General features: G+C 42.1%; 1 protein-coding gene across 4 annotated transcripts in view; it reads left to right on the plus strand.

The window, feature by feature from the left end:
- The window catches only part of EML6 (EMAP like 6), a gene marked incomplete at its 5' end in the record, with an annotated part of 278,105 nt that overhangs the window by 217,668 nt on the left and 32,811 nt on the right, over positions 1 to 27,626 (plus strand). For 3 of the 4 annotated variants that reach the window (XM_080812625.1, XM_080812626.1, XM_080812627.1), the window contains 4 exons: positions 4,783 to 4,871; positions 8,526 to 8,702; positions 15,638 to 15,839; positions 15,953 to 16,079. In XM_080812625.1, coding sequence (XP_080668751.1) covers positions 4,783 to 4,871; positions 8,526 to 8,702; positions 15,638 to 15,839; positions 15,953 to 16,079 — 595 coding nt within the window. Of the gene's footprint in view, positions 1 to 4,782; positions 4,872 to 8,525; positions 8,703 to 15,637; positions 15,840 to 15,952; positions 16,095 to 27,626 lie in introns of all 4 variants that reach the window. The other variant, XM_080812628.1, reaches the window with a different exon arrangement.

The following is a 27,626-nucleotide window of genomic DNA, read 5'->3' on the forward strand; positions in this document are numbered from 1 at the left end:
CAGACTCCCTGTTGAACACAGTGTCGAGGTGGGGCTTGAGTTCAGGACCCTGAGATCACCACCTGAGCTGAACTTAACCAACCAGGCCACCCAGGCAGCCCCAGTATTTGTTTTTTTATAACTGATTTATCTCACCTAACATAAGGTCCTTAAGATTAATCCATATGGTACCTTGGATCAGAATTTCCTTCCCTTTTAAAGCTGAACAATACTCCACTGTATTTACAGATCACATTTTGTTTATCCTGTCATGCATTGATGGACACCGGGGTAGCTTCCACCTTTTAGTTATTGTGAATAAGGCAGCTATGAACATGGGTATACTAGATCCTGCTTTTAATTCTTGGGGGGTATAGACCCTGAAGGGGAATTGCTGAGTCAGATGGTGATTGTGTGTTTAATTTGTCGAGGCACCAATGTACTGGTTCCCATAGCAACTGCACCACTTTACATTCTTACCAGCAGAGTACGGCGTTCTGTAACCAATACTTGTTTTTTCTGGTTTGGGGCATCATTTTTATAGTCACTGTCCTTGTAGGTATGAAATGGTATCTTACTGCATTTTTTACTTGTGTTTTGGGTTTTGTTTTTTTTTTAATTCTGTAAATGTGGGGCACCTGGGTGGCTCCGTCAGTCTACCTTCGACTCAGATCCTAATCCCCGAGTTCTGGGATCGAGCCCCACATTGGGCTCCCTGCTCAATAGGGAGCCTGCTTATCCCTCTCCCTCTGCCATTACCCATGTTTTTACTCTCTCTTTCTCTCTCAAATAAACAAATAAAATCTCTAAAAAATTAATTCTGCAAATGTATAGGCCCTGTGTGGGATGCTAGGGCTATAAAGAGGAGTAAGTCCTAGATGGAAAGAGCAAGATCTTGGCCAGGATCAGTAGGTTGCAATCATGCAGGTGTCCTGGTGATGGTCTATATAGATGGCCTTCAATGTGGAGCCATCACTTTGTAGGGAAAGAGACACACCTCACTATTTCCATAATTCTGCCCTAAGCCAGCCTCTGTGGTCCAGCTGGAGCTCAGGGTGATGGAAAAGTCCCCGGGGAGTAAGGAGGCTGAGGTCTTGGAAAAGCCTCCTCGCCTCCTGTCCTAAGTGGCCCCTTGGGTCAGGTGAGCACATCAGACTAAATGTTTTCTATGGATGGGGAGGAGAATAGAATACTTGTGATTTTCGGGGGGTTATTCTATCTGGAGAATAAGAGCAATTATGCCCGTGGATCTTCCCTGGTGTAACTCCAGCATGACGGCCATGAGACATGTGTCGAATCGGTATGCTAGTGCTCCTGATATCCCAGTTCTCAAAGGGCTTGACCTCAGGAGCGTGCCATACTGCCTTGAGACCAGCCTCACTTTTCATTGTCTGGGTCATTGTCTTCCAGAGGTGGGGCCTCGAGGGTCTGGAGGGGCTAGAGAGCAGAATTCAGGAGCAGGCTTCTGTTTTATTGCTTTGATCTTGTCAAAAATAGCGAACACATTTGCCAGAGCCAGCTGGCTCGTCAGGGGCGGGGATGGCGCAGTCACCAGCCGCTGCAGCCTTTCGTGTCCATGGCAACCACAGGTCCTAAGAAATCGAAAAGTACATCAGGCTGTTGTAGGAATACCAGCTCCCCCTGAGTGAAAGCTCCTGCACTAAATGCATGAGAAAGAAAAAAAGACTGTCGGGAGAGAGAAAATATGGAAGAACATTTTCTAGCTGACAGTAGTTTGTTTCTAGAAATACCGGGACTGTAAGATTGTTTATTGGTGAACAGTTTGGGCCGTAAGAGAATGCTCTTTGCCATTTCCATTGCAAATGGTCTGATATATTGGGTACATTTAGTCTGAATTTCGGAACTGTTCTAACTTGTAAATTATATGGCAACTGGGATGATGGGTGTGAATCAGTTTTGTGGATTATCTAGTTCTCTATACCTGTGGGGATTGTGGTTTCCTATACCCACTTAGTAACAAGGCCATCTGGCCCTTCCAGTTCTCTTCCTCCTTGTGAGTAGACATTTCTAGTGAATAAAAATGGGAATCCTGAAAGAATAGGGTTACTCTTACTAAGGGGCAATTATAAGTGGATTATACAGATTTTTTGCTCTTTGCTTCTGTTGTCAGAATATTTCAGTGCTTATATGACAGCAGAAGGCAGCAGAGAAAAACAGTGGTGACTAAATATTTTTTCTATGCTTAAAAAAAAGTAATAACCACAGTAAGGAATATGGTGGGGGTAGGGGGAGGAATCACACCCATGATTCCACTTTCCTAACAAAGAATTATTGCCGTTTTTAAAAAATGCCTTCATATCCTTGGTTGCAAGGAACTCAAACCCACTCAGCTTAAAATTTTTAAAATAATAATGAACAATGAGCTTATTGGGAAGATTCAGGGATAACTCATGAAATCCAATAGCTGGAAGCAATGTCTCCTGAGGAACTGGCTTTAGGAATGAACCAGAAAACCAAACCTCTTCTCTCCTCTCCTGCTCCGAGGAAGCTCAGTTCAGTGTCCACTGCTGTCCTCGGTCTGGTGTCTGCTTTTGGCCCCTCTTTCTGCACAGGCAGCTTTCCCTAATTCATTGGCACGTGGCCCACTCAGTCGCCCCAAAATGCCACCCTCACTTCCAAAGTTCCCATCTTATCCCAGTTAGGCATCCACTGATTGGGTCTCCCAGATTGAGTTTCCAGGAAAGGGAATTCGAGTGCCCACTCCCATCTCTGTCCTGGCCCATCCTGGGTCATTGTCTTCCAGAGAATAAACACGGTCATGGGGTCCATGCAGCCCAAGGCAGGGGGCAGTTCTCAGGAAAAGGGCATGAGCTAGGTTGGTACCCCACGGACATTATGGTGTTGGGCAGCACTCCTCGTGCTTGTCTCTTGTGCTTAGATGTTCTCATAATCTTGCAATTATAAAGTGCTTCACTTAACTATTCTAAAAATTTTGGGGTATTCTTTAAAATATCACCTTTGAAACTACAATGTAAAGTGAATTGTTGGGATTATCTGGGAATTATGATTCTTTGAGATTATGATTCATTGAGTTCTTTGATTCTTAGTATCTCATGGCCAGAAGCTATCTAAAGTTAGCCACTGAATCAAAGAATGTTGTCATTGAATTCTTTGATCCCTTTTCTAGATCATTTGTTATTTGCACTTCCTCTTGAGAATCCTGAAAAATACTTCGTAGGTCTATTTAGTTCATTGGAAAAATATTATTCATTTTCTTATAATATTAAATAGCCAAAGCTCATTTAACTACCTTTTTTTTCTTGTTTGTGTATGTTCAGCCATAAATTCAGGGAAATGTGCCCCTTTCAAAGGAAGCATTTTTAAATTCACTCGCTCCTCACAGCCAAGGCCCCTCATCACCATATTATAACCCAGCAAATTAGTAACAAGTAAGGTTTTCAGTTACAAAAATAGCCTTATTTTTAATTAATCACTGAGCAATAGACCTGCAGCTTCAGAAGGTTCACCAAACCAGCTTGCAGACCCAGGCGGCACCCACCTGCGCATTAAAGAGCATGTAGAAGACACAGAGTTCTTATTTTGATAATACTTTTGCAGAAAGGACATTTCAAGACTACTAGATGTACAGATTGTGGGGGACAAGCAGGGGAAGAAATGGTATGATGTAAATGTACACGGAATTCTTTAAGATGAAATATTAGGCCATCTGATGAATCTGGTGAGGGCCTGAGTGGAGGCTCATGGAACGGGGCTGGGCCATGAGTTTGTAACCGTTGAAGTTGAACACTGACTGGGCGCGTAGGGGTTCTTCATACTCTTCTTACTTCTATGTGTGTTTGAAATGTCCTGTGATTTTAAAATGCTGAAAAAATACCGGTCTGTATCTTTTGCATCATTTGAATTTCAAGCCGTAAATGATTAGTGAGGTGCTAAGAGGAGATTCGGAATATCTCATCTTCAACATTGATCAAAACAAATTCAAGATTTTAATTTTACATCAGACCAAAAGAGCATTTTTGCTCAACACTTTGTTTGGAGAAAATCTTGGATTTCTGTACAAATTTTCAAGTAAGATGGGGGTGGGGGGGAGCATTTATAGGTTGTTTTGTGTGTCATTATCTTCCAGTTTCTAAACTTCAAAGGAAAAATTTAGAATTTAGGTCTGGGTAAATGTGGATGCTTGCCACAAGGTTCTCATGTCTGATGCCATAGTTCTTGCCAAAGCAGTTTCCTTTTACTGCTTGCTTGTGCAACTAGGAAAATGGGCAAAAACAAAAACAAAAACCCAAACCCAGATTTTGTCAAGCTTTCGATAAATATGTACTTCCATTGCAACAGAGCAAAACACAGCAGGCTTGATTCTAGGAGGGATGTGCAAGATCACATTAAAAGGAATGAGTCCCTTGGGCGCCTGGATGGCTCAGTGGGTTAAGCCTCTGCCTTCGGCTCAGGTCATGATCTCAGGGTCATGGGATCGGGTCCCGCATTGGGCTCTCTGCTCTGCAGGGAGCCTGCTTCCCCCTCTCTCTCTCTGCCTGCCTCTCTACCTACTTGTGATCTCTCTCTGTCAAATAAATAAATAAAATCTTAAAAAAAAAAAAAAAAAGGAATGAGGTCCCCATTGACAAATTCCTGGCTCCAGGGTCTGAGCCATGCCACGTAATTGCCTGTACATGCACTTCTGGAGAATTCACCATTTATTCTCTTAATTTACAAGACTGATTAAAATGAATCCGAATAGTTGCAACCATGCTTAGCTCTTTACAATATAAAGATAAATGCAGATGTGAATTGTCTTTCTGCTTCATTCTCTCATACCAGGAAAATTGTTGCAAGTTAATTCGGGTGCCAAAGAACAACTCTTTTTTGAAGCTCCAAGAGGCAAACGGCATATAATAAGACCTTCAGAGGTAACAGTCCTATACAGAGCTTATTAAAAAGTGTTTTGTGAAGATGTAATATGTCCATTTTAAATAAAAACCTGTCACTTATTATCCATCGGTAGGGGTTATATTCAGTGTACCTTTAAGCTTGTTTATGTCTTAAATGTGACTGCTTAATCCAGCTCCCTCCATTCTGAGGATCTATGGATCCCCGGGGCTGCTGATGTAGCATGGCGCATTCCTGCAGTCTGCCTTCTGCTCCATTTCCCTCTACTGGGAGACACCGACTAAGCTAGCAGCTTGGGTACCACATAGTCCTTCTTCCACTGGACATCCCTGTCCTTTCGTGCACAGCTTTCTGTGAACATAAATGCTTCAAACATGCTTTCTCACTCTTTACTATTTATTACAGCATTATCTTCTGCAACAACAGTGGGAGAAATTACTTTTCAAGACAAAAGTACAACCTGACCATCCATTTGTATCAAATTGTATCCCCTCTCCCTATTTTCCTCATGTCCTTGGCCACTGAGGTCATTTTTTAATTATTGAAATCCAAGCCTATATACAAAATCTGAATCCATGAACTAATGCCTTCCTAAAGGCTCTGCTGCTCTTGTGGGCAGGTGGATCTCTCAGGGTCCATGTGAACGCGGATGGCCAAAAGGTAATTGCCTGATTGAGCCCTAAGGACCTTGTCTTAGCCCCACTAGATAATCCGACTCATTTATTTGCTGTGTAACCTTTGATGAAAGAAAAGGAAGTCTTGCTTCTGTAGAAGGAAAGGGGTCAGGGTACACAGCTGAGAGACAGGCATCCGCCTCTCTGTGACCTTAGTTTGCTAGTAATAGAAACTACCCCATCGTTGCAAAGTGGGACAGGGACACTGGGACTTGCGCCCATTCATAATGTTTTCATGGTTTCTAAAGTACTTATGCACTACGTAAGAAACAGCAGTTGTCATAGATGATGGCGTTATGTTCATGGAGATTGTTGACTGGTCAATTGCTCTCACTCCCAGATCCCAATTTATTTATCTCTGATCAGTTGCTATTTTAACTTGTTTAAAGAAACCTCCATAGCCTTGAGTAAGAGATGTTTTAAATTATGTCACTTGTTCACTAGATACTTGGTGAATGTTGTGGCGCTTCATAAGCCTATGTGTTTGTCTCCAGAACAGACTAGTGTGATGGTTGTCAGTCTCCTTTTACAGAGAGGGAGAGGAAGGCTCCAGGACAGCAGGAGCCGTGGAGCTGCGGTCCCAGTCTTGAGGGGACTGTGTGTGACTCGGCAGCCTTGACCACGGGGCCTCTTGGATTTCTCCTGTGTATTTTAACATCATTTTATATCACTTCATCTGTCTTTTTCCTTCATGTTCTGGTGCCCCAAAATAAGTATACTAAAGTAAAATTCAGTCTAATCCAGTGGTGGAGAGGGGAATGACTCCAGCTTGGGACCACTGGGCACTTACTATGTATAAGAAGAGGATGCACACAAGGGAAGTTCATGTTACAAGGCTCCTTGCAATGCCAGGCTTGGGCTCTGAAGATTTCATTTGTCACTCTGTGGTACACAGTTGATATCCCAGAGGCTGGTCCCTGGTGCTGCTGTTTGGGAAGGCCATGCTGCTGATGTTTCCACGCCTAGCCTCCCCAGTCTTTTCCTCCTCAGGGCCCTGGAGAGGCAGCTCAGCATTTCCTTTACTGGTATTGTCAGGCCCTTCAGCTGCATAGGAAGGATTTGGGAAATCCTCTTTACAAAAAAGACTTTTTTTCTTTAAACAGCCATGGTGAAATTAATGCAAAGCTTACTCAGCAAACTGTTAAGTATGACAAATATTAAAATGTCTGTTTAAATCGGTACAGTGCAGCACGGTGCAGTTAAAGCCACACCAAACTAGGAGGCCAGCTCTCTGGAGGTTGCTTCCCCTCTTCCTCCTAAGCCAGCTGTGATTTACAATTTACGGGGCTCACCTTTCTGGGTTTCAGTTCCTTCCCCTGGAAATCACCATGGTAATGATGCAGCTGTGAGGCGAGGTGCTGTGGAAAAGACCCTTTGAGGACCCTTCTTCCATCTAAGTTCCAGGATTTTTAACAAGTTTACCACTTTGGGGTTTTGTGGGTTGCAGAGGTCATACTTAATGTTCCATTTTAAATGCAATTTCCAGAGCTTCCAGCAAATGAGATATTTGCTTGGGGACCACAGGGCCCAGATCTGGCCAAGGGGGATCTGCTGGGGTGACCGCAGGGTGACCCCCAGATAACAAGGTCAAGGAAGGTGCCACAAAGGGCACGCTGGCAGTGGGGATGGATGGGGGGTCTCGGAAATGCAATCTGGAACCTGGAAGGGAGTCAGTGGCCAGAAAGACTGCTTGTAGAACCAGCAGGAATGTTCCCTTCTCTTCCTGCAAAGGCCACTTTAAGCCACCTCAAGTCACCCCTGTCTGTGGTCCTGCCCGAGGTCCCCCAAATCACTGGGGCTAGTGCAGCTTTTTGGTTCCAGTTCTGCGTGGGTCCAGAAAGGACAGAATGTGAAATGAGAAATTTCAGTAACTAAAATACGTTTAACACCTCCCCGTGTTGTGACTAAAACCTAGCTGCGTCTTATCTTGCCGTTCCTCTGTAATACTAGGAGATACTAGCTGATCGGACTTCCCAGGGGAGTCTAACACACAGTGTAGTTACTGTTGTTTATTTTAAAAAGGAAAGCCTAGATTATATCACGATTTGACCTATATGAATTTTAACTCTTCTGTCCATGAATTTCAGACAAAACAGTTTTAAAGGATAAAATATATATTTTAGGGCAATGCAGTATGAACAGTTCTTGAATTTTTTAAGATCGTCTCTCTGTAGCATACAGGATTCTAAGCTAGCTGCAGAATCTTGTTACTCATTCCTTCTAGGAAGTAATCCTTTAAAACAAAAGTTATGTCTGTGACTTTTAAAAATAGTGTGCTAACTGATCAGCCCAAGGGATCAATGAAGCAGAGTGGTTCTCACTTGGGAGCAATTTTGCCCCTCCCCCAGGGCATTTGCCAATGTCTGGGGACCACTTGGGGAGGGAGAATACTGGCAGGTAGAAGAGAGGGATGCCGGTAAAATACTACTGTGCACAGGACAGTCCCTGACCACAGAGAATCATCTGGCCTAGAATCTTAGTAACGCTGTCACTGAGAAACCCTGATCCAGTTTATGGCTTCAATGATGGTACATATCTGGGGAAGAACTAAGAGATTTTCTTGCTGTCTGGTTTCCACAATTCCAAAATGTTGATTTTATCTGTAAAAAAATATATGGCTACCTGACTGTAGTGTTTATTAAGATAATGCAGAGGCCACTCACAAATGCAGCTGAGAACTTTTGCACCTCAGATCACAACACAAATGCCTGATGTTAGTCAAGTCTTCAGTTAGAGCAACTCCGCTTCATATCGTTTCTTTTTAAAAAGAAAAACAGATCATACAGCATAAGGAATGCAGTCAGTGGTATTGTAATAACTTGGATGGTGACAGATGGGAGCCACACTCGTGCTGAGCAGAGCTTAATGGACGCATAGACTTGGGCAATCACCGTGCTGTACACCGGGAACTACTGTAACGTTGCACACCAACTGTGCTTCCAGTGAAAAAGATCTCTTGGTTGTGCGAAAATATATTCATTTTCCTTCCTTCTTTTTAAGATTGAGAAGATAGAATGGGACACGTGGACATGCGTCCTGGGGCCCACCTGTGAGGGCATCTGGCCTGCGCATAGCGACGTGACTGATGTCAATGCGGCCAGTCTTACCAAAGACTGTTCCCTCCTAGCCACCGGAGATGATTTTGGCTTTGTTAAGCTTTTCTCCTATCCCGTCAAGGTAATACTGCATGCTCAGTCTCGTCAATAACCTAAAATCTATATATTGTATCTAAGTGGATTTTTAAATATTGAAGGCATAAGCAGTCAGCGATGTCATCAGCAGCCCTCTTGCTATGTGTGCTGTCGAAACACCTCCTGACTTGTTTAGTATAGAAGTCGGATCCTCATGGTATCCAATTCCTCCTTGAAAGGCCTTCAGTGGCCATTAAATCCAACATCTCACCAACTGTAAGGGAGGAATTTCTTTGCAATGTCTTGGACCAGTGCCTTTCTAACCTGTACTAGCATACTTCCAGAGAGGAGGGACTTACTACCTCACAAAGAAAACCAATTCATTAATAAATAGTTCTTTTTTTTTTTTAATACTGAGGTTTCCAACTTCTCTGCATCTTTGCCAACACTTAGTTCAATTGTCAAAATGTTCTGCTCTATACAGAGCTGAAGTTTCTTCTCTTTAGCCAAAGTTCTGCCTTCTGAACCATCACCAAGTAACTGCAGTCCTCTCACTGATCCTTCATGTGGAGGAAGATAGTATTTGACTCCCTGAAATCTCATTTTCTCCCGCTGAAATGTGTCCGGTTCTTCAGGCATTTCCCACAGCACATCATTTCCAGCTGCCCCTGCCTCTGATCACACTCCGTGTTATCAGTTCCATTCCAGACTATCTCATCTGAAATGGAATTCACCACTTCAGATGTTGACCAGCTCAGGCTCAGTGGGACTCTTATCTTCTTCTTTTGATTCTGTATTTGGATTAGATCACACTCAAGTGGCACCAGCTCTATGGGCTGCTACCCTGTGCAGCTGAATCTTAGATTTCACTCCAGAAAAAATGTTTAGGTTATCCCTTATCTTGTATGCACCCAATTGATTTTCTAAAATTTGAGTACAGAGCTTTATATCTGTACCCAATAAGATTTATGTTACTATACCTCGTTGTTTTAACTGTCAACATCTTTTAAATATTTTTTCAAAATTCTTACTTTCCTTTCCAGCATCACGTTATCTTCTCATTTCACAAGTGGAAGTTTTAAATCATGGGGAAAAGGAAAAAAAAAGACTAGAAAAACCCAGTGGCAGTACCAGGAGCCCCATTCATCTCAATATTCTATTTATTAGTACACCCATTGGGTTAGAGTTCCTCAGTCAGTAACAGACCTGTACATTGACCTGACTGTGCTATCACCGAGCTCACATTTCTATCTCTAGTCCAAGGACACATCATTAGTAACTTGGAAAATATCTTGCTAAAAGCCACATGGACTGTGTCTCTGGTATCCTTAATCTCTCCTTCTAATAAACCAATCAGTAAAAGATACGCAGTTCACAGTGAACCCCTGTCGCTGCCTAGTGATCATTACTTCCTTTTCCAAGTGCTTATTGACCTTTTGTGTAATAATTCACCTTAGAATTTTCCAGGGATTGCATCAACTCATGAATCAATATTTGCCAGAGTCTACATGTTTTCCCTTTTGAATACAGGAACTTTTTATGTTTGGTGCCACCTCTCCTGGTTTCTAAACTCCCCAGCTGTTACTGACCTGACTTCTGTGGTCACATTGGATGGACCTAGACTCGTGCATACAGCTCTGTTTTGCCCTTTTTGGTTTGAAGAGCATTCTCTCTATAGAGGAGATGAGTAGATCTGTTTTTTGTTACTATTAAATAATCTGATCTAAATAGTGTTCCTAACTTCTGTTTTTTTTTTCTACCCCTAAATATATTTTTAATTCCTTTTCAGTGTCTTAGGTTTTGACTTCAGCATTCCTGAAACTGTATTAAAGTTATCTGGGCAAGACTTTTGTATTCATCCTCGGTTATCTGCTCCTCTACAACGTGTACACTTAAGACCCGACCACAAGAGTTTCCTTGGCAGCAACTTGGGTTTCTTTAGATGCCTTCCTCTTTGATCCTTCATTTGTTAACATACTGTCAGATTGCTATTTTTGTAGTTTTTTCTAAGATACACTTCTCCTGTATACGTCCAGTCCCAAATTCCAAAGCCACCTAGTAGCCTTCCCTCAATGATTCATGACTTCATTACCACTTACCAGCCCCCCCTTCCTATCTGATCAGAGTTAAGTTCTCTGTAGCACTTGTCTTTCCTACAGCTACATTTTTTGAAATGAGTTTGCCTGCAGAACAAGTCAAAAAGTTAGCTATACTGGTTTTAGTAGACAGGTTGGGGCAGATCTTTAGATAGCTGAAATCCCCACAGTACCACCACATCTTCCTCCTGAGCTAGGTTCGTTGTTGGTCCTGGGAATTCATCATCCACATCCGCAGCCTGCCGGCCATGGGCTGTGTTCCTCCAACTCCCAGAATTCCAAGGAGGCTCCTCAAGGACAACCCCAAGCAACAGGGTAGGGGCCAAGTGAAGGGGCCCTGGGGCCCCATCCCTGCTTTCATCAGAGTCACTGTGTGTGTTTTGTATTTTACACATTGAGTTTCTGTGTAAGATTTCTTCCAATATTTTGTGAAGAAAATGTTCAGGCATAGAGATAAGGCAAAAGAATGATAGAGCGAACCCCTGGAACCCCACCACCTAGATTCCATATGTAATTCAAAGTAAGTTGTCGATATCAGGATACTTAGCCCTGAATGTTTCAACATGCCTATCATTACCTATTGTTCAGTATTTGCTTATGGTGTTTTTTAAGTAAAATACTTATATTGTTGAAATACACAAATTTTTTTAAGGTTCCTTTTTTGTTTTGTTTTAAAGATTTTATGTATTTATTTGAAAGAGAGAAAGAGCACAAGTGGTGGGAGGGAGGGATATGACAGAGGGAGAGGGAGAAGCAGCCTCCTGCTCAGCCCTGATATGGGGCTCTCCTGGGATCATGACCTGAGCCCAAGGCAGACACTTAACTGACTGAGCCACCCAGGTGCTACTTAAGGTTCCTTTTGGGTGACCATTGACCAATATATACACCTACACAATCCAAACACCTATCAAGATACAGATCACAATCATTACCCCAGGAAATTTCCTCATGCTAACTTCTGGGTCAGTTCCCTCCCCCCACTTCTATTCTCACATGAAGAGACTATTCCATTGTTTTTCACCATAGATAAGTTTTACCTGTCCCAGAACTTTGTATAAATGGAATGATCAAGTAGGTGATGTTTTATGTCTGGCTTCCTTCACTCAGATAATGTTTCTGAGAGTCCTCCTTGGTATTCTGTGTAATAATAATCTGTTCCTTTTTATAGCTGAGTGGAATTCCATTGTGTGGATAGAACAGAGTTTGTTTATCAACATGGCTATCAAGGGGCACATGCTTTTCCAGTGTTTGGTTGTATAAAGCTGCGAGCAACATATTTTGGACGAATCTTTGTGGACACGTTTTCTCCCTCTTATGTAAATACATAGGAGTGAAATTTCTGGGTCATAGGGGGAAGTGCATGTTTAACTTTTTAAGAAACTGCCAGACCTTTTTCCAAGGTGGCTGTATCATTTTACATTCTCACAGAGAAGTTAAGAGAGTCCAGTTGCCAACATTCAATGTTGTCTGACTTGTAAAATTTAGCTGTCCTGGGAGCAGATAATGTGATCTCATTGTGTTTGTAATTTATGTTTCCCTGATGACTAATAATGCTAAGCACTTACTTGTTTCCTTATTGACCATTTGTGAAGTGTTTGTACAAATCTTCTATCCACTATTTTAAGTTGGATTGTTTATCTTTTTATTCCTGAGTTCTACTGTGTAAGATCTGATTAAAGAAACAGTTTCATAATTTAAAAGCATTTAAAAACCCCTGGTCAATGTAAACTACTTTCATAGTGTCACTTCTCTTCCTCTTCTTTATCTTAATCTGATTTTTCTAGTACACTTTCACCCCTAAATATGGGGACCCAAGCTGGTGAATTTTTCTAGCTCTATAGTCTTACTCCTCCAGTGCTCTTAGCCTGTTGGACAAAGTTCTCCAAGCTGAATGTTTGCTTCCCCACCAAAATTCATATGTTGAAGCCCTACCATCCAGTGTGACTGTGTATAGAGAGGGCATTTGCAGAACTAAGTAAGGTTAAATGTGGGCATAAGGCTGGGGTTCTGATCCAATATGATTAATATTCTTGTAAGAAGAGACACCACAGAGCTCAATCTCTCTCTCTCTCCATGCACACACACACTGAGGAAAAGCCATAAGCATAATTTCTGTGTGCTCATAGATGGTGTATCTAAACCAGGAAGGGAGCTCTCACCAGGAACCAAATTGGCTGACACCTTGATCTTAAACTTTCCAGCCTCTTCCCAGAACTGTGAGAAATGAATTTCCGTTGTTTAAGCCCCCTCCCCCACATGTGGTGTCTTGGTAGGACAGCCCTACCCCATTAGCCACCTCCCACTGCAGTAGTCTAGCAGGGAGTCCCATGTCATTGGGCCTTCATAATACCTACGAGTGCTCATTACCACAGAGCAATCTCTTTGCCCAAAATCCAAGTTCCATTTGTTACACTCTAATGCCATGTCTTCTTCTTGACCCCTTTTCTTGTTCTTTTCTAGGAGTTACTTGGCCTCTCTTCCAGGCAGTTTTCTTGCAATGACTAACATGTGCTCTTTTATATTCAGTTTTACAGTTTAAAATCTTCTTGATGAGGTATTAGTCCCCTGATAATCACATTATTTCCAGCCTCCATGGAACAGACTGTCCTTTCCCAGAGTCTACCCAGTTTTCTAGTACCTTGTATCATGTTGCAGAAAACCCAGTTCTCTCCTTAGACACCATCTATATAGCTGGCCAGTTGTCCCCATAGCCTCCATTCCCTTGCAAGTTGCACCCTTCGACTATACCAGCGAGGTTAAAATACACCATGTCATTGACATTTCTAAAACCCACCCTCACGTTCTCAAGTCTCCTTCCCAGAAAGTCAAAGCTTCTAGAGAATGGTTCTTCTGAAAGGAACCTTGTCTGTTAAGTGTGACAGGCAGAGAAGCCCTATGTAAAATGTGAATCTGGGGAGAGGGTACATCGCCATCATCAAACTCTCAGGTAAGCCTCACCAAACAGCGGTCAACACCCAGTCCTGTGGAGACATATTCCAGATTCTCTGTTTTTTTTTGTGACTCAGTGGAAGAGGAAAGTTGTGGCAGAGTCCCAATGAGTGATACACAAATGTGTGGTTTGACATGATGACCCGGAAGGACAGCTCATTGGACCGGCTCTGGTAGGTCTGCAGGAGGCTCCTTCCATAGGCCCTAAGGGAACCACCAAACATCCCTGCTGGCCTCTTCTTCCTGGGGGAGCAGCTAATTTCCTGAAAATGTTTAGTAACTATGAATTCCCTTTATTGTTCCATGGAGCAGTGATCTTGTTTCATATTCTGAGAATCTTGAATCCCCCTTTGCTGCAAGAATTTCAGCTTTGTGAAATCGCTTCAGTGGCTCAGAACTTTTTCCTCTTTCTCCCGTGTCACTTTCTTTCCCTCTGCAATCTGATTATGATCACCTTAGAATGTTTTTTTCTCCTGAACCTTTCTTTTTGGATGTCGTCTCTCATCCTGTCTAGAAACCCTATATCCCATTATGTAAGTAGGGGTATGGAGTGACATTCCTCAGGCTCTTTTCTTTGTCCACCTCAAGAAATAGGCTTGTGTTTGTAGTAGATACAGTGGGTAGGTTCCTGCTTCCAGCCGGAAGACCAGCAGGACACATGGCTGCCGCCACCATGCCTGTCCTCTTTGCTCCCATTATCTCTGCCTATTTTGTAGCAAACCAGTGGCTCTGGAAGGCTTCCTGGAAATATGGCCTGCCTCTCTGCTTCCCTGCTCTTTCTACACTCAGTACTCTGTTGAGGAGTGGGCATTTCCACTCCTCTCTCAGGTAGGGGGCCGCCCAATACAGAGAGATCTTGACTAAGAGTATTTCAGAGTCACGCACTCTGCTGCACCTGTCTCCTGCCATGTGTCTGTGCTGGTTTCAGGTTCCCCAGCATGCCAGTCCAAAAACCCTCTGGAAGCCTCTTCCGTTATTGAGTCCAGTTTCCATCGGGGACACCGATGGCCCTCTCACAACCTCAGAAAGAGTGTGCAGCTTCCCACCTCGGTCAAGGTATTCTCTGGTTGTTGCTGAGAGGATGGAAAAACTCTCCCTCTTTAAATGGCTCTCGCTGGAGCTGTTTTTGCCAGGCCATGGCTCATGAGCCAAAAATGGAAGCTGCTTTCTGGTGGCAGCTTCGGCTTCCACCGCATGTCAGGACTGCCCCGTGTGAGCCGCCGCCTTGTATTTCACCCTCTTCCTTCCCCGCCTGGGTGAATGTTGTGTGGCCTCGGTGTGCAACGCTGAAGAGCTTTCTGTATTCACTCATAAATTGGGCTCTTTTATTTGGTTGTGTTTGTTGAAAAGGAACTTACTTTGTTTTAAAAATGAATTATTTGGGTGTTTCCAGTGAAAATTGTTTCCAGTATCTGTGGCAGAAACTGCTATGTTATTTTAAATCTTATTTTAGGCCCCAGGATTATAAGCAGTCCCTTGGTCTTCTGTCCTAGCCTGGGCTGTGGTACAGAAGCCACTATGGGGGTTGACTGGGAAGATACTTCTCATCTCAAATGTCAGCCAGACTCACCATCAGGAGTTTCCACTAGAGACCTGTGGAGAATGTACATTTGATATTTGAGAGAAACAAATAAGCTTCATACACTTCATTAGGCTCCCAGAAGTAGGTTCTGTAGTCTAAGGTTTCGTTCCTTCCCTCACAAACTCCATACTGAGGACCCGTAACGAGCCAGGTGATGTTTTAGGAAAAAAGGAGACTGAGTTCCTGCCCTCATGGAGCTTCCACTCTAAAGAAACAGAGGGAAACTGCTGCTTAGATTGACTGCTTACTTTGTATCCACTAGAAGGCACTCTGGAAAAGAACACCAGTGAAAGAGTCTGGAGGCAGGAGTAATGAGACTCTGGATGGGGTACTCATGGGTTTCTGGCTCTACAGGGCCAGCACGCAAGATTCAAGAAGTATGTGGGGCACAGCGCACACGTCACCAATGTGAGGTGGCTGCACAATGACTCTGTGCTGCTCACAGTGGGCGGCGCGGACACCGCCTTGATGATCTGGACAAGGGAGTTCGTGGGGACCCAAGAGAGCAAACTGGTGGACAGTGAGGAGTCGGACACAGATGCGGAAGAGGACGGAGGTGAGCGAGCCCCACCAGCCATGAGCTGCTGCCCATTCCTGCACAGCCCATCCCCCATCCTCCCTTCCCACTGCCAACCAACTCCACGCTCCTGTTTCTTTCCATTGTTTGAGGCTATGACAGCGACGTTGCTAGAGAGAAGGCCATTGACTACACCACCAAGATCTATGCAGTGAGCATCAGGGAGATGGAAGGCACCAAACCACACCAGCAGCTGAAAGAAGTTTCGGTGGAAGAAAGGTATGATGTCGCCAGGTTTGTCCACATTTATTACATCTGATGACAAGAAACTGATTTCAACAAGAGTTCATTTTCTTTGGTCTCAGAGTTGCTACCTTGACTAGTCTTTTGTGTTTATGCACAGAGTCTTAATCTGCATACAGACTTAACCTGGGGGAAATTGCCCATGGCCCTTGATACATGGCAAAGCATGGGTCGCACTTTGCAGAAGTGGGTTGTGGAATATGACTTGAATGAACATGAGATCTGGTTGAATCAGGCTTCCTCTTGTCCAGAAAGGATGTCAGGATAGCCACCTGCTGTCTGGAATGTGATGGCTAATAGGAGACATCCTGATTAGAGGGGTAGGAGGGTGGGAGGGCGTCTAAGGTCCTGAAGGAATATTTGTGGGTCATGAAAAATAATCCTCTGTTCTGACCAGAGTCTGTGCATCACGCTGTATCACTTGGCGTACCTTCTATCATTGTCTCTTCACCTGCCCAAGATTGTTCAGGTGGGTTTGGTGAGTCCAGACCTAACCAATTTGTTTTTGCCACCTTGGGATCCTTATATAGAAAGAGAGTTTCAGATGTTATTTTAGGTCTTTTTGATATGCTGTTGTGAACATTGGTAAGGGAAATAGCCAAATACTTAGGCAATTTTTTTTAGGAAAAAAGCTCATAGTTACTACAGTTTCTTAACTTAACCATATTCATACTAGGAAGGATAAATATTCACTAAAAAACTCTAACATCTGAAGAGAATTTCATGGATCACAAAGATGTTTTAAGAATTCTCTGTGGGTACTTCATATTAACGGGTTGGGTGATCACAAGTACCCTGGTCCCACATAATTAATGAGATTCAGGTTGTTGTTGTTGTTGTTTTTTTTTTTTTTTCATTCAGTGTGGCTTTCTGCCTAATAATAACTGCTTCAAAAATTTTATCTATCACTTCTTAAAATTAGGTGGGAATGTAAATATAAAGAAATATTTCCCCCTCCTGCTTCAGTTCATTGCTAGATGTTAAAATAAGCTTGATAGGGGCACCTGGGTGGCTCAGTGGTTTAAGCCTCTGCCTTTGGCTCAGGTCATGATCTCAGGGATCGAGCCCCACATTGATCTTTTTGCTCAGCAGGGAGCCTGCTTCCCCTTCTCTCTCTGCCTGCCTCTCTGCCTACTTGTGATCTCTCTCTGTCAAATAAATAAATAAAATCTTATAAAAAAATAAGCTTGATAAACAGGGGATGCTGTACACAAATTTGGAATCTGCTACACAAATTTCTCAATCATCCCTGGCATCTTTGTTAAGTGTCACTGGGAAGATTCAGAGTTCTCTTTTGATTAAAAAAAATTATAGAGATTTTTCTGCAGTAGTCTATAAATTATAGTTTATCTTGCTTGCAACATTGTTTTCTAAGGCCACAAAGAGAAAATAATTTTAAAGGGCCTACTACTGAGAATAAAGAAAAAAAAGAACCATATGCACCTAAGTGTCGAGTAAGCCTCACCCCTAAATAATCCACCCTTAGAAACATTTGGTCTAAATTAAACATTCTTTTGGGAGAAAAATTACCCAACCTTTCCAATGTCATGTACCGTTACGAAACGACTTGACTTGGCTATTATTCCAAGGTTGTTTCTGGCTGATGTCTATAACCCAGTGCTTTGTCATGCTAAGACTTAGGCCGGCCACTAAGATTTAGAAATCTAAGCAAATTCCCAACTCCAAACACTGCAGTTGGTTTCTCACCTAAGCAGAGGCTCATCTGAACTTCCACTTGTCACAATATCTCTTCGGGTAGGCCTGTAAAAATACTCATCCCTGTTCAATTTATGAAAAGGTGTGAGAAGTGAGGTACAAAGGACCTTTAAGAATTTGCAATCTTAAAAACTCCAGAATTTGGAAGCTACCTCACCACATCAGTTTGGGCACTTGTCATAAGTATATTAGCAGCCACGGGATTGACTTTTTGATATATACAAAAGGAAAAAAAAATGCTGCATAGTATTGAGAGATATAGGGGTTGGCATTTCAGGACTCTGTTGGCATTTTAAAATAATTCACACCAGGGTGTAGTTAAAAAAATGCAGTGAACAAAACATTTTTGAGATAAATATAGGGTCCAGAGGAATAATCAAGGCTTTTTTATACAGAGCAACATCCTTGATAACTTAAAAGCCTTGACAGCTTCAGTTCCCAGAGTGGGCTGTAACCAGAAAGCAGGATGACAGCTGCAAGGCATGCTGGGAGCAAAGCTGGACCACAGCAGGAAGGAGTGAGCGAGGAAGGAGCAGCAAATGGTGTCTGAATCAACAGCGTCCGTGGGAGCAAATCCTAATCAGAACCAAAACCAAGCAGTCTCCGCCAGTTCTCATCAGTAATGTTAGGGGAACTTGAACCTCAGAGATGGGACACTGGACAGCATCTGGACTACAGAAGAGAGAAGGGCATAGCAGGCAAGGTGGGATGTTCAGAGACTGTGTGAGAAAGCAGGATGAGAGAAGGAAAGTGGGGTGGAGAGGACTCTTGACAATAAACTAGGCAAATATCTCATCTGAGTCCTCACCTGGGATAAGAAACAGCATCCCAAGCAGAAGAGAGAGAGGCAGAAAAAGAAAAGCTGGGGACCTCAGACAAAGAGTCTGATGTCAGGCAGCGCCTGGCTTCTCCCTGCCTATATTTCAGGACTGTCTGTCCTGACACTCTTCCCTTTGACCCTGATTAGAGACACAGAGGCTCTTCTTGACCTGCCCTTCGTTGTTCCCTCCCACGCAGACCTGCAGATACCTGGGTGCTTTTTCTAAACACCCGGGCCAAGACACCCCAGTGAGACTAACGGGAGACAAGTACTGGAGAGTTGCAAGAGGCGTGAGCACGGAACAACCTCTTGGTGCAGGGACTCATTTTGCCTTTTACCAGTGTTTCAGAAAAGTCTACTTCCAATCTAAATCCTTTCCACTTTAGAAACATGAGATGAGCACGGGATCCATCATAGTGAAAACAGTACCTTGTAGACAGTGGCAGGTTATGCACAGTTAGTTTTTAAGCAACTGCGTCTCTTAATTCCTCACTTTACAGGTAGTCCTAGATGGTTTCTGATTAGACCCTGTTATTTGATTTTAAAAGAGCTGCAAGGCTTTGGATTGTGCTTCTTTTACATTTTCTAACACACCGGGAGTTCGGATTCTTCAGCAGTCACATGATCTTTAGTTCCAGTATTTTGAGAAGTAGGAAAATGGAGAGAAATTTGTAATTGCTCTCAAAAGAATACTGAATTATACCGACCGAAGATGTAATCCCTTCCAGGTGTTTATCAATGTTTATCTGGGTCCCCCACTCCAACTTTGCCCTAGCACACTGGGCGCCTAGTCCCCTTCACCTAACCACACTGGTCTAGCCAGAACCCAGCCTTGGGTAGTCTTGAGTAATCCTGCTGTTCACCTGCCATGTGTGGCATGGGGCTGAGGAGAGTCCGGAAGCCTTTTCCAGTCGGGGGAACCTATGCTTTTAGAGCTCATCTGCACACTCAGGGCTGCCCCATAGTGCTCTCCTTCAACCTCTCCTGACTCCAGCTCTGGTCTAAAGCAACCTTTCTAAACCTCTCCGGCCTCTCAGGTTCCCACCTTCACACTGACACACCCCCTTGCTTTCAACTTTTGGCCTCATTTCTACTTGGCCCTGTTTTCTCAATATTATGGCTGCTCCATCTGTCTGCAAACTTAAAATTATTCCTTAATAAATACTCTAAATGTCAGCTCTTTTTCGGAAAGAAAAAACAGGAGGGGGAGGCCTGGTTTTCAGAGCAATTTAAGATACAAAACACCTACCATCATAACAGCACAAGGGATAGTACCAACATACTATGTTCTCACTTCAGTAAAAGCAGTTCTCCTGAACCCATCAGGTGACAAAATCCCTGAAATTTGCTCAGCACCAGATTACTAGAGTTGCCTATAAGATTAAGAAGTTTCTTGCACCACTTTCCAAGGTCACACCAAGTTGATATGTCATTTTCTAATTTATAAGGGATGACTTTTAGTTTCAGGGAGGTCACCCAGCCCACACTGGCCTAAGCAAAAGGAACCTATTGACTGACACATCCAAAAATCCAGGATAGGGTGACTTCATGTGTCATATGATAGGGAAATTCAGATCTTGCTGTTCTCTCCCCATAGCTCAGTTCTGCTTTCTCTGGTTATTGCAATTCAAGTAGCAAAATGACTGCAGTGCCCAAAGTTTAGACTCAAGCAGGAAAGAACTGCCTCTGATTGACAAGTCCTCACAAATGCTTGATGATGTACTATTGGCTCTGGTGGGTCACATGACCACCCTTGAACCAATCACTGGTGATCTGTAAAATATGAGCCTTTTATTGGCTGTTTAGGTAAGTAGTCATGTCATATCCCACCCATAAACGAGCAGTGTAATCACCTTTACCAGAAGTAAACGTCCAAGGTGGTTAACAGAATTGGATTTATGTATGAGCCCACAACAGGACGTGTCTACTGCCCTCCACCTTTTTCTTGTCGTATACACACTCTTAAAATACTCCAATTTAAACTATCCCGCATAAATGATTGAAAATGCAGTTAGCCCCTCCCAAAGAGTTTCAATCAGTTACTGTGTCCAGCCCCACATCCAGATCTCGGGGAGCTATGAAGTCTTCTCCAGGTCCAGACGAAGCTCGTCACAGTCCTGTGACTAACAGTAATGGTGATCACCCTAACATGCCAAATAGTGGTGAGGAGAGGACAGAACAAGGATAGTTTTTTTAAACCGCCACTTGGAAGGAAAGAGAGACACAAAACGCAGGGGTCTCTGGTCCACGTCTGTATCATCCTCAGCTGGCTGGAACAGTCACGGACTCCTGCCTTTGCCATGTGCATGTTTTTCACAACTCAACAATAATATGAATGTTAGAAGAAGTCAGAGGATGTAAAGGTTGTGTTTGTTATGACAAAAGTTATATCTAAAGATATATACAGAGTAGGAGGTAACACGCTATCTTCTAAAAGAACCAGCTTCCCCTAGTCTTTCAAATTCCTCCTGGAACATAAGCGATGTTCCTATGGGGTAAAGATTCTGCAAGGCACGGGAAACTCTTATGTCACCCCCGCAGAAGAATTGAATCCTTACCCCTCCTTCGCCCCTGCCATTCTGCCCCAGACTCTTCCCAGTCTCTTCCAGAAACTCTGGCTCTGTGCTTGGCCACTCCATGACCAGTACACACAGTAAGACAGGGAGGAAAGGTCAACTTTAAAAGACGTCACTGAGAAGGCCCAAGCTTTAGGTATATCTAATTCCATTTTTATCCTTTACCCTCTGGCCTAAGAGTTGGCATTTCATAGCATCAACTTAGCAGGAAAAGGACTTTTGACATTTCAGACTGCTAACTACTTGGATACTCTAAGTCAGTCATATCAGTGAAACAAGTTACTGTTTTCTTTTGAAAAATCATTTTTCATTCTTTCTGTCCTCATTTTTTTGATGATCAGCTGAGCACTGGTTAATTGGTTACTGTTGGTATATATTCCTTTTTAAAGGCATAGGTTTTATTTGTCTCTTGAGGCAGAAGTATAACCATTTTAGGTGCAGCCAATCCTGATGGTTTTATTGTTGTCATTGTTTAATGTTTAAATTGTCACTGTGTGGCCTTTAGCAGATCTTTCTTTGGGTTGGTATATGTGACTTTTTCACAATACCATTGTGTACTTCCGAAATTGTCCTTGTTTTTGAGAAGAGGTTGGTCCCACACTCATCATTGGTTTTGCTGTCCCAGCATGGAATCTGGTTTCTGTAAGTGCACATTAGTTCCCCATAACTACTGGAGGTAACTTAAATTGTTGTAGGCCTAAAATAGAAAAGGAAAAAAAAAGCAACTTTTTAAAAGATTATGAAGTATACTGATATTTTAAATTTAACTCTTTTTTTTTTGCCTTGTTTTAATAGGGCCTTTGTCATGCTTTGGTGCGCTGTATTATATTTATTGTATTTCTAAAGATTATATTGGATCATGTCATCTAAAAGATGAGAAAGCTTCTTTTCCTTTTCTGGTTTTGATTCTTGGCTCTGGCTGTCTGAGGTTGGCTTCAAAGAATGTAAAATATAGGGCACCCATTATGTTAGATAGAATTTCTTAGGATTAGTGCACCGTGAGAGATATAACCTTAGTCTTTCAGGTGTGACCTAAGCTTTCTGTCAGTTGTGGCCCTCACAGGAAAGCAAGAGCACTCTGAAAAGGAAGTAATTAGGGGAGAGTTTAACGTTTAATGAAAGGACTGGTCACAAAGGTGTGGGCAGGATTAGGAGAAACAACAGGGGTGGGGTAGCCCCTCCACCACTCTTGTGTCCCAAGGTTGATGGGGGCAAGCTGTTGCCAGATGTGGGGAGCATTAGCCATGGGAGCAGACAGCCTTAAGGAGCTGATACATGAGGGAGAAGGTTAAAGGGCACTGGCCAGAGTCCCAGCAAGGAGCTCTCTGAGGATTAAATTCCCCAGTTGCATTCTTCTCTGACCCTCTCCTCTTCTACTGTTGCCCCTCTCAAGCTGAAGCCAGTCAGAAGCTGAAGGGCAAGAGCACCTGTTGATGCAGTCGTCAAAGGCTAGCCATGAAGGGCTCAGAGCAGGAGCAGAGAAGGGTGGGGAATAGACACGAAGGGGTGGAAAATATCCTGCCCATACTTCTTTCGTGTTTTGTTTTGTTTGTTTTTCTAATGGAAACTGGCATTATTATCACAGAAAAGAACCTCTGGCCATTTTAATGTTGAACAGTAATCACTATCATTTATAAATGCCTTTGGATGTATACAGTCATCTCAAGATACCAGTAAATATGGCCAAATCAGTATCAAGAATCATTAGAGACGTTTAAAGCTCTACGCAATTTTAAATGGATCAGTTTTGATGGGCCATAGTTTTACACCCTTGTCCAGGGGTGTCAGAAGAATTAACTTCTAGAAAACATTAGTACACTGAGAATGGTCATGTTTTAAAATTGATATTTTATATTCACATTATATTTTTATATTTTCACACATCTTTAAAAATAACATGTGAACATCTTTGGCCCATCTCCAGAGGTTTTTATTTTATTTTTACGTGAAGAAAAAGAACAAATTAGAAACTTAGAGCTGTACAAATGTCTAGCGCCAATACCCAATTTTTTTGTATGGATTAAATTACCGTGCAATACCAATTTTGGATATGAGGTAAGTGCGACACACTTGGATCACCAAGACATCTTTTTTTGTAACTTACAAATAGGATATATAATACCTCCAAAGGTGGCACGTGGTCTGTTAGTAAAACCCAGCTGAGCTGATCAGCCATTTGTCTTCCAAGTTTCACGTGGTTGGGCTGTGGTTCCTAGTTGATGTTGAAATGTCTCCTGTTTGACACACTTGTCCCCATCTCCTCCTCTCCTCGCTGCATGGGGAATGGGAAAGATGAAGATTTTTATTTGATATATTTAGTTGGAACATGCATTCAGACAAAAACCTAGCTCTATGATGAAAAATACAAAATAAGTATCAAGTGAACTATTTTTGTGGAAACTGACATATAAATAAATATCCAGTAACTTCTGTCTCTCTAAGTGGGCATGAGGGTTAGCTCAGGGGCTGCGTTCTCGTGGCTCCTGAGGCAGCAGTCTGTTATTCAAGGCCCTTTATTAGTAAGTGCTGAGGCTTGCAGCTGTTGGCTGGCTGTCCAGGGATGAGAAAAGAATGTGGTAATTGACCCTTTCTGTTTCTATCTTCATGACATTATATTGTCCACCTTTCAGTTGAAGGAGAGGGTCAAACCCTTCCCCCTGCCTTCTCCCCTCAGAAGCTGCATAACTTAGGGCCAGCAATCAGAATCCCCCAGTGAGCTAAAGCGTGTCTCCCCTTCCTCAGCCGGACGCTGGGCTTGCTGTCACCTCTCCTGCCTGTCTCCGACTGGGAAGCTCATCTCTCCCTTTAAGAAAATGTCTGAGGTAGAAGAGTTCGTTTTTAACACCTAAATTGTATTGTCTTAGCCCCAGTTTAATGTAGTTTACTTATGAACTATGCATAAGGGTAGAATTGATGACACTGATAGTTCTAGTGCTCCTTTGATTAGGTGCATGGAGGCTAGATGCTCCGCTCTTTGACCTGGCTCTGTAACATGGACTTAATCCCATTGTAAAGTTTCAAGAAACAAAGCTTTTTATACACTTGGATCAAGCTAGCCTTGTGTCTTAATTAAATACTAACTGTTTTCCAGAGAGGGGTCTGCAGTGTAATTAGAAAATCACTTTAAAATTTGAATATCATCCTTAGTGTTTTTGTCCTAAGTGATAAAGAATTACGAGATTGAGCTACTGTCGGGGGAAATATTTAGTACCCACATACGTTTTCTTCATTTCCCTATCATGCAGTAGTGGGTAAATGTCAATATAGCTCTTTTTTTCTATCTTCTTCCCAGTTTTACTGAGAAATAATTGTCATCACTGTATAAATTTAAGGCTGACAGCATAATGGTTTGATTAATGTATATTGTGAAATATATCACCACAGTAGCTTCATCTAACCTCCATCCTCTCATAGAAGCACAACAACAACAACAACAAAGTAGGAAAAAAACCCTTGTCTTTGAGAGAACTCTGAAGATTTACTCTCTGTCCTGTATATCACACATCCTGAGTACTTGCATACCTTATAATTGGAAGTTTGTACCTTTGACCACTTTACTCCAGTTCCCCTCACCCTTCCCCTCCACCTCTGGTAACCATAAGCTTGTCTCTTTTTCTGCAAGTTTGGTTGTTTGTTTTAGATTCCATATATAAATGACAACATATGGCAAATGGCCAGATTTCCCGTGTTTCTAATGGCTAATATTCTACTCTTTTTGTACCACATCTTCTTTGTCTTCGGCCCTAGAGGGACACTTGGGTTATTTCCGTGTCTTGGCTGTTGCAGCTATGGTGCTGCACACATCGGGGTGCAAAGGTCTTTTCAAGTTAGTGTTCTTGTTTCCTTTGGATACATTTCCCAGATGTGGGATTACTGGATCATATGGTAGTTGTATTTCTTGAAGAACCTCCATACTGTTTTCCACAGTGGCTGCACCCATTTGCATTCCCACCAACAGTGCACAAGTGTTCCCTTTCTCCACATCCACTATCCATCTTGTCTTCTTGATGATGACCAAACAGGTGTGAGATGATATCCCATTGTGGTTTTAATTTGCATTCCTCTCATGCTAGTGAGGTTCAGCATCTTTTCATTGGTCTGTCCTACATCTTTTTTGAAGAAATGTCTCTTGAGGCCATTAGCCCATTTTTTAAGGTTTTTGGGGTTTTTTTTTCCTTTGCTACTGGATTGTATGAGGGGTGTGTGTGTGTGTGTGTATGTGTGTGAGTGCACACGTGCGTGTGTATTATTAACCCCTTACCAGATACATGGTTTGCAAATATTTTTCCCATTCCATAGGTTGTCTTTTCACTTTTTGGATGGTTTCTTTTGCTGCACAGAAGCTTTTTAGTTTGATATAGTCCCAGTTGTTTATTTTTTAGTTTGTTGCTCGTGCTTTAGGTGTCGTATCCAAAAAATCATCACGAAGACCCATGTCAGGGAGTTTTGTGGCTATGTTTTCTTCTTGCAATTTCCAGGCTTCATGTCTTACTTTTAAGTCTTTAATCTATTGAATTAATTTCTGAGAGTGGAATCAGATATGGGTCCAGTTTCTTTCTTCTGTATGTGAATATCCAATGAGCCCAGAACCATCTATTAAAGAGACTGTCTTTTTTCAATTGAATATTCTTGGCTCCTTTGTCAAATATTAGGTTGACCATGTATGCTTGGGTTTATTTCTGGGCTCTTGATTCTGTTCCAATTGTCTATTTGTTTTTATGCCAGTACCATGCTGTGTTAATGACTATAGCTTTATAGTTTAGCTTGAAATCAGGACGTGTCATACCTCCTGCTTTGTTCTTCTTTCTCAGGATTTCTTTCATTATTAGGGGTCTTTTGTGGTTCATACAAATTGTAGGAGTCTTTTTTCCTACTTCTTAAAAAAAATGCCGCTGGAATCTTAAATAGGGATTGCATTGAATCTATAGGTGGATTTTGGTGGTATTGACATTTTAGCAATATTAGTTCTTCCAATCCATGAACTTGGGATACCTTCCCATTTCTTTCTGTCTTCATCAGTTTCTTTCATCAAGATCTTACAGTTCCCACCATAGAGATTTTCACCTCTGTAGTTAAAATAATTCCCAAGTACATTATTTTTGGTGCTATTATAAATGGGATCAATTTTTTCACATCTTTTTCAGAAAATTTGTTGTTAGCATATAGAAATGCTACTGAGTTTTTGTATGTTAATTTGGCATCCTGCAACTTTACAAAATTCGTTGGTTAGTTCTAATTGTTTTCAGGTGGAGTCTTTAGTATTTTCTCTATATATAATCATGTCTTCTGCAATAGAAACAGTTTTACTTCTTCCTTTCCAATTCTGATACCTTTTATTCCTTTTTCTTGCTTGATTGTTTCTCACTAGGGCTTTCAGTACTATGTTGAATAGGAGTGGTGAGAATTGTCACCCTGCCTTAGTCCTGATCTCAGAGGAAAATCTTTCAACCTTTCGCCACTGAGTATGATGTTAGCTGTGAGCTTGTTTTATATGAACTTTATCATGTTAAGATATGTTCCTTCTATGCCTAATTTGTTAAGAGTTTTTCTCATGATTGAATGTTGAATTTTGTCAAATGCTTTTTCTGCATCTGTTGAAATGATCATATGATGCTTTTCTTTCATTCTGTTGTGATGTATCACTTTGATAGTCTGCGTATTTTGAACCATCCCTGCATCCGTAGAATAAATCCTGCTTGATGATAGTGAATGATCTTTTCAGTGTGCTGCTAAGTAAAGTTTTTTGGTATTTTATTGAGAATTTTGGCATCTATATTCATTAGGGATATTGGCCTGTTATTTTCCAGCAGTGTCCTTTGGTATCAGGTTTGGTATCAGGATAATATTGGCCTTGTAAAATGAGTTTGGGAGTGCTCCCTCCTTTTTGATTTTTTTAGAAGAGTTGGAGAAGAATTCGTGTTAATTCTTCTTCAAATGTTCGGTGAATTTCACTAGTAAAGCTACTTCATCTTGGGCTCTTAGTTGGGATAATTCACATATTTTAAAGTAGAAATCACCAGTTAAAATTTTTAATTTGAAATTATTCTCCATTTTTGACTATTTTTTATAGCAAAGGTTAGTTAATGACAGAATTTTATATCAACTGTGCTATTACCATTACCTCCAACATTTGAAACTTTGACATCTTTAAATTCCCCTTGTTTTTTGATTCTGGAGTCTCTAACTTTTACAACAAGGGTTGACTTAGTGAAAGTCAACGTGACATTCAGCTCCTCCTGTGGGGCTTCTTTTTACATCTAAAACCTCAATAGGTGTCCAGTGTTTATCTGGAAAGTGGCTGGCTGCATTCTGGCAAGGGCCTGCAGGAGTCCTTGGCACTAACCCCACTCTGACAGCAATCTGCTTGGTCATCACAATAGGACAGTGGTGTCGACGATGGAAAGATGACAA

Source organism: Martes martes, assembly GCF_963455335.1.
Source record: "Martes martes genome assembly, chromosome: 9".
Taxonomy (NCBI): domain Eukaryota; kingdom Metazoa; phylum Chordata; class Mammalia; order Carnivora; family Mustelidae; genus Martes; species Martes martes.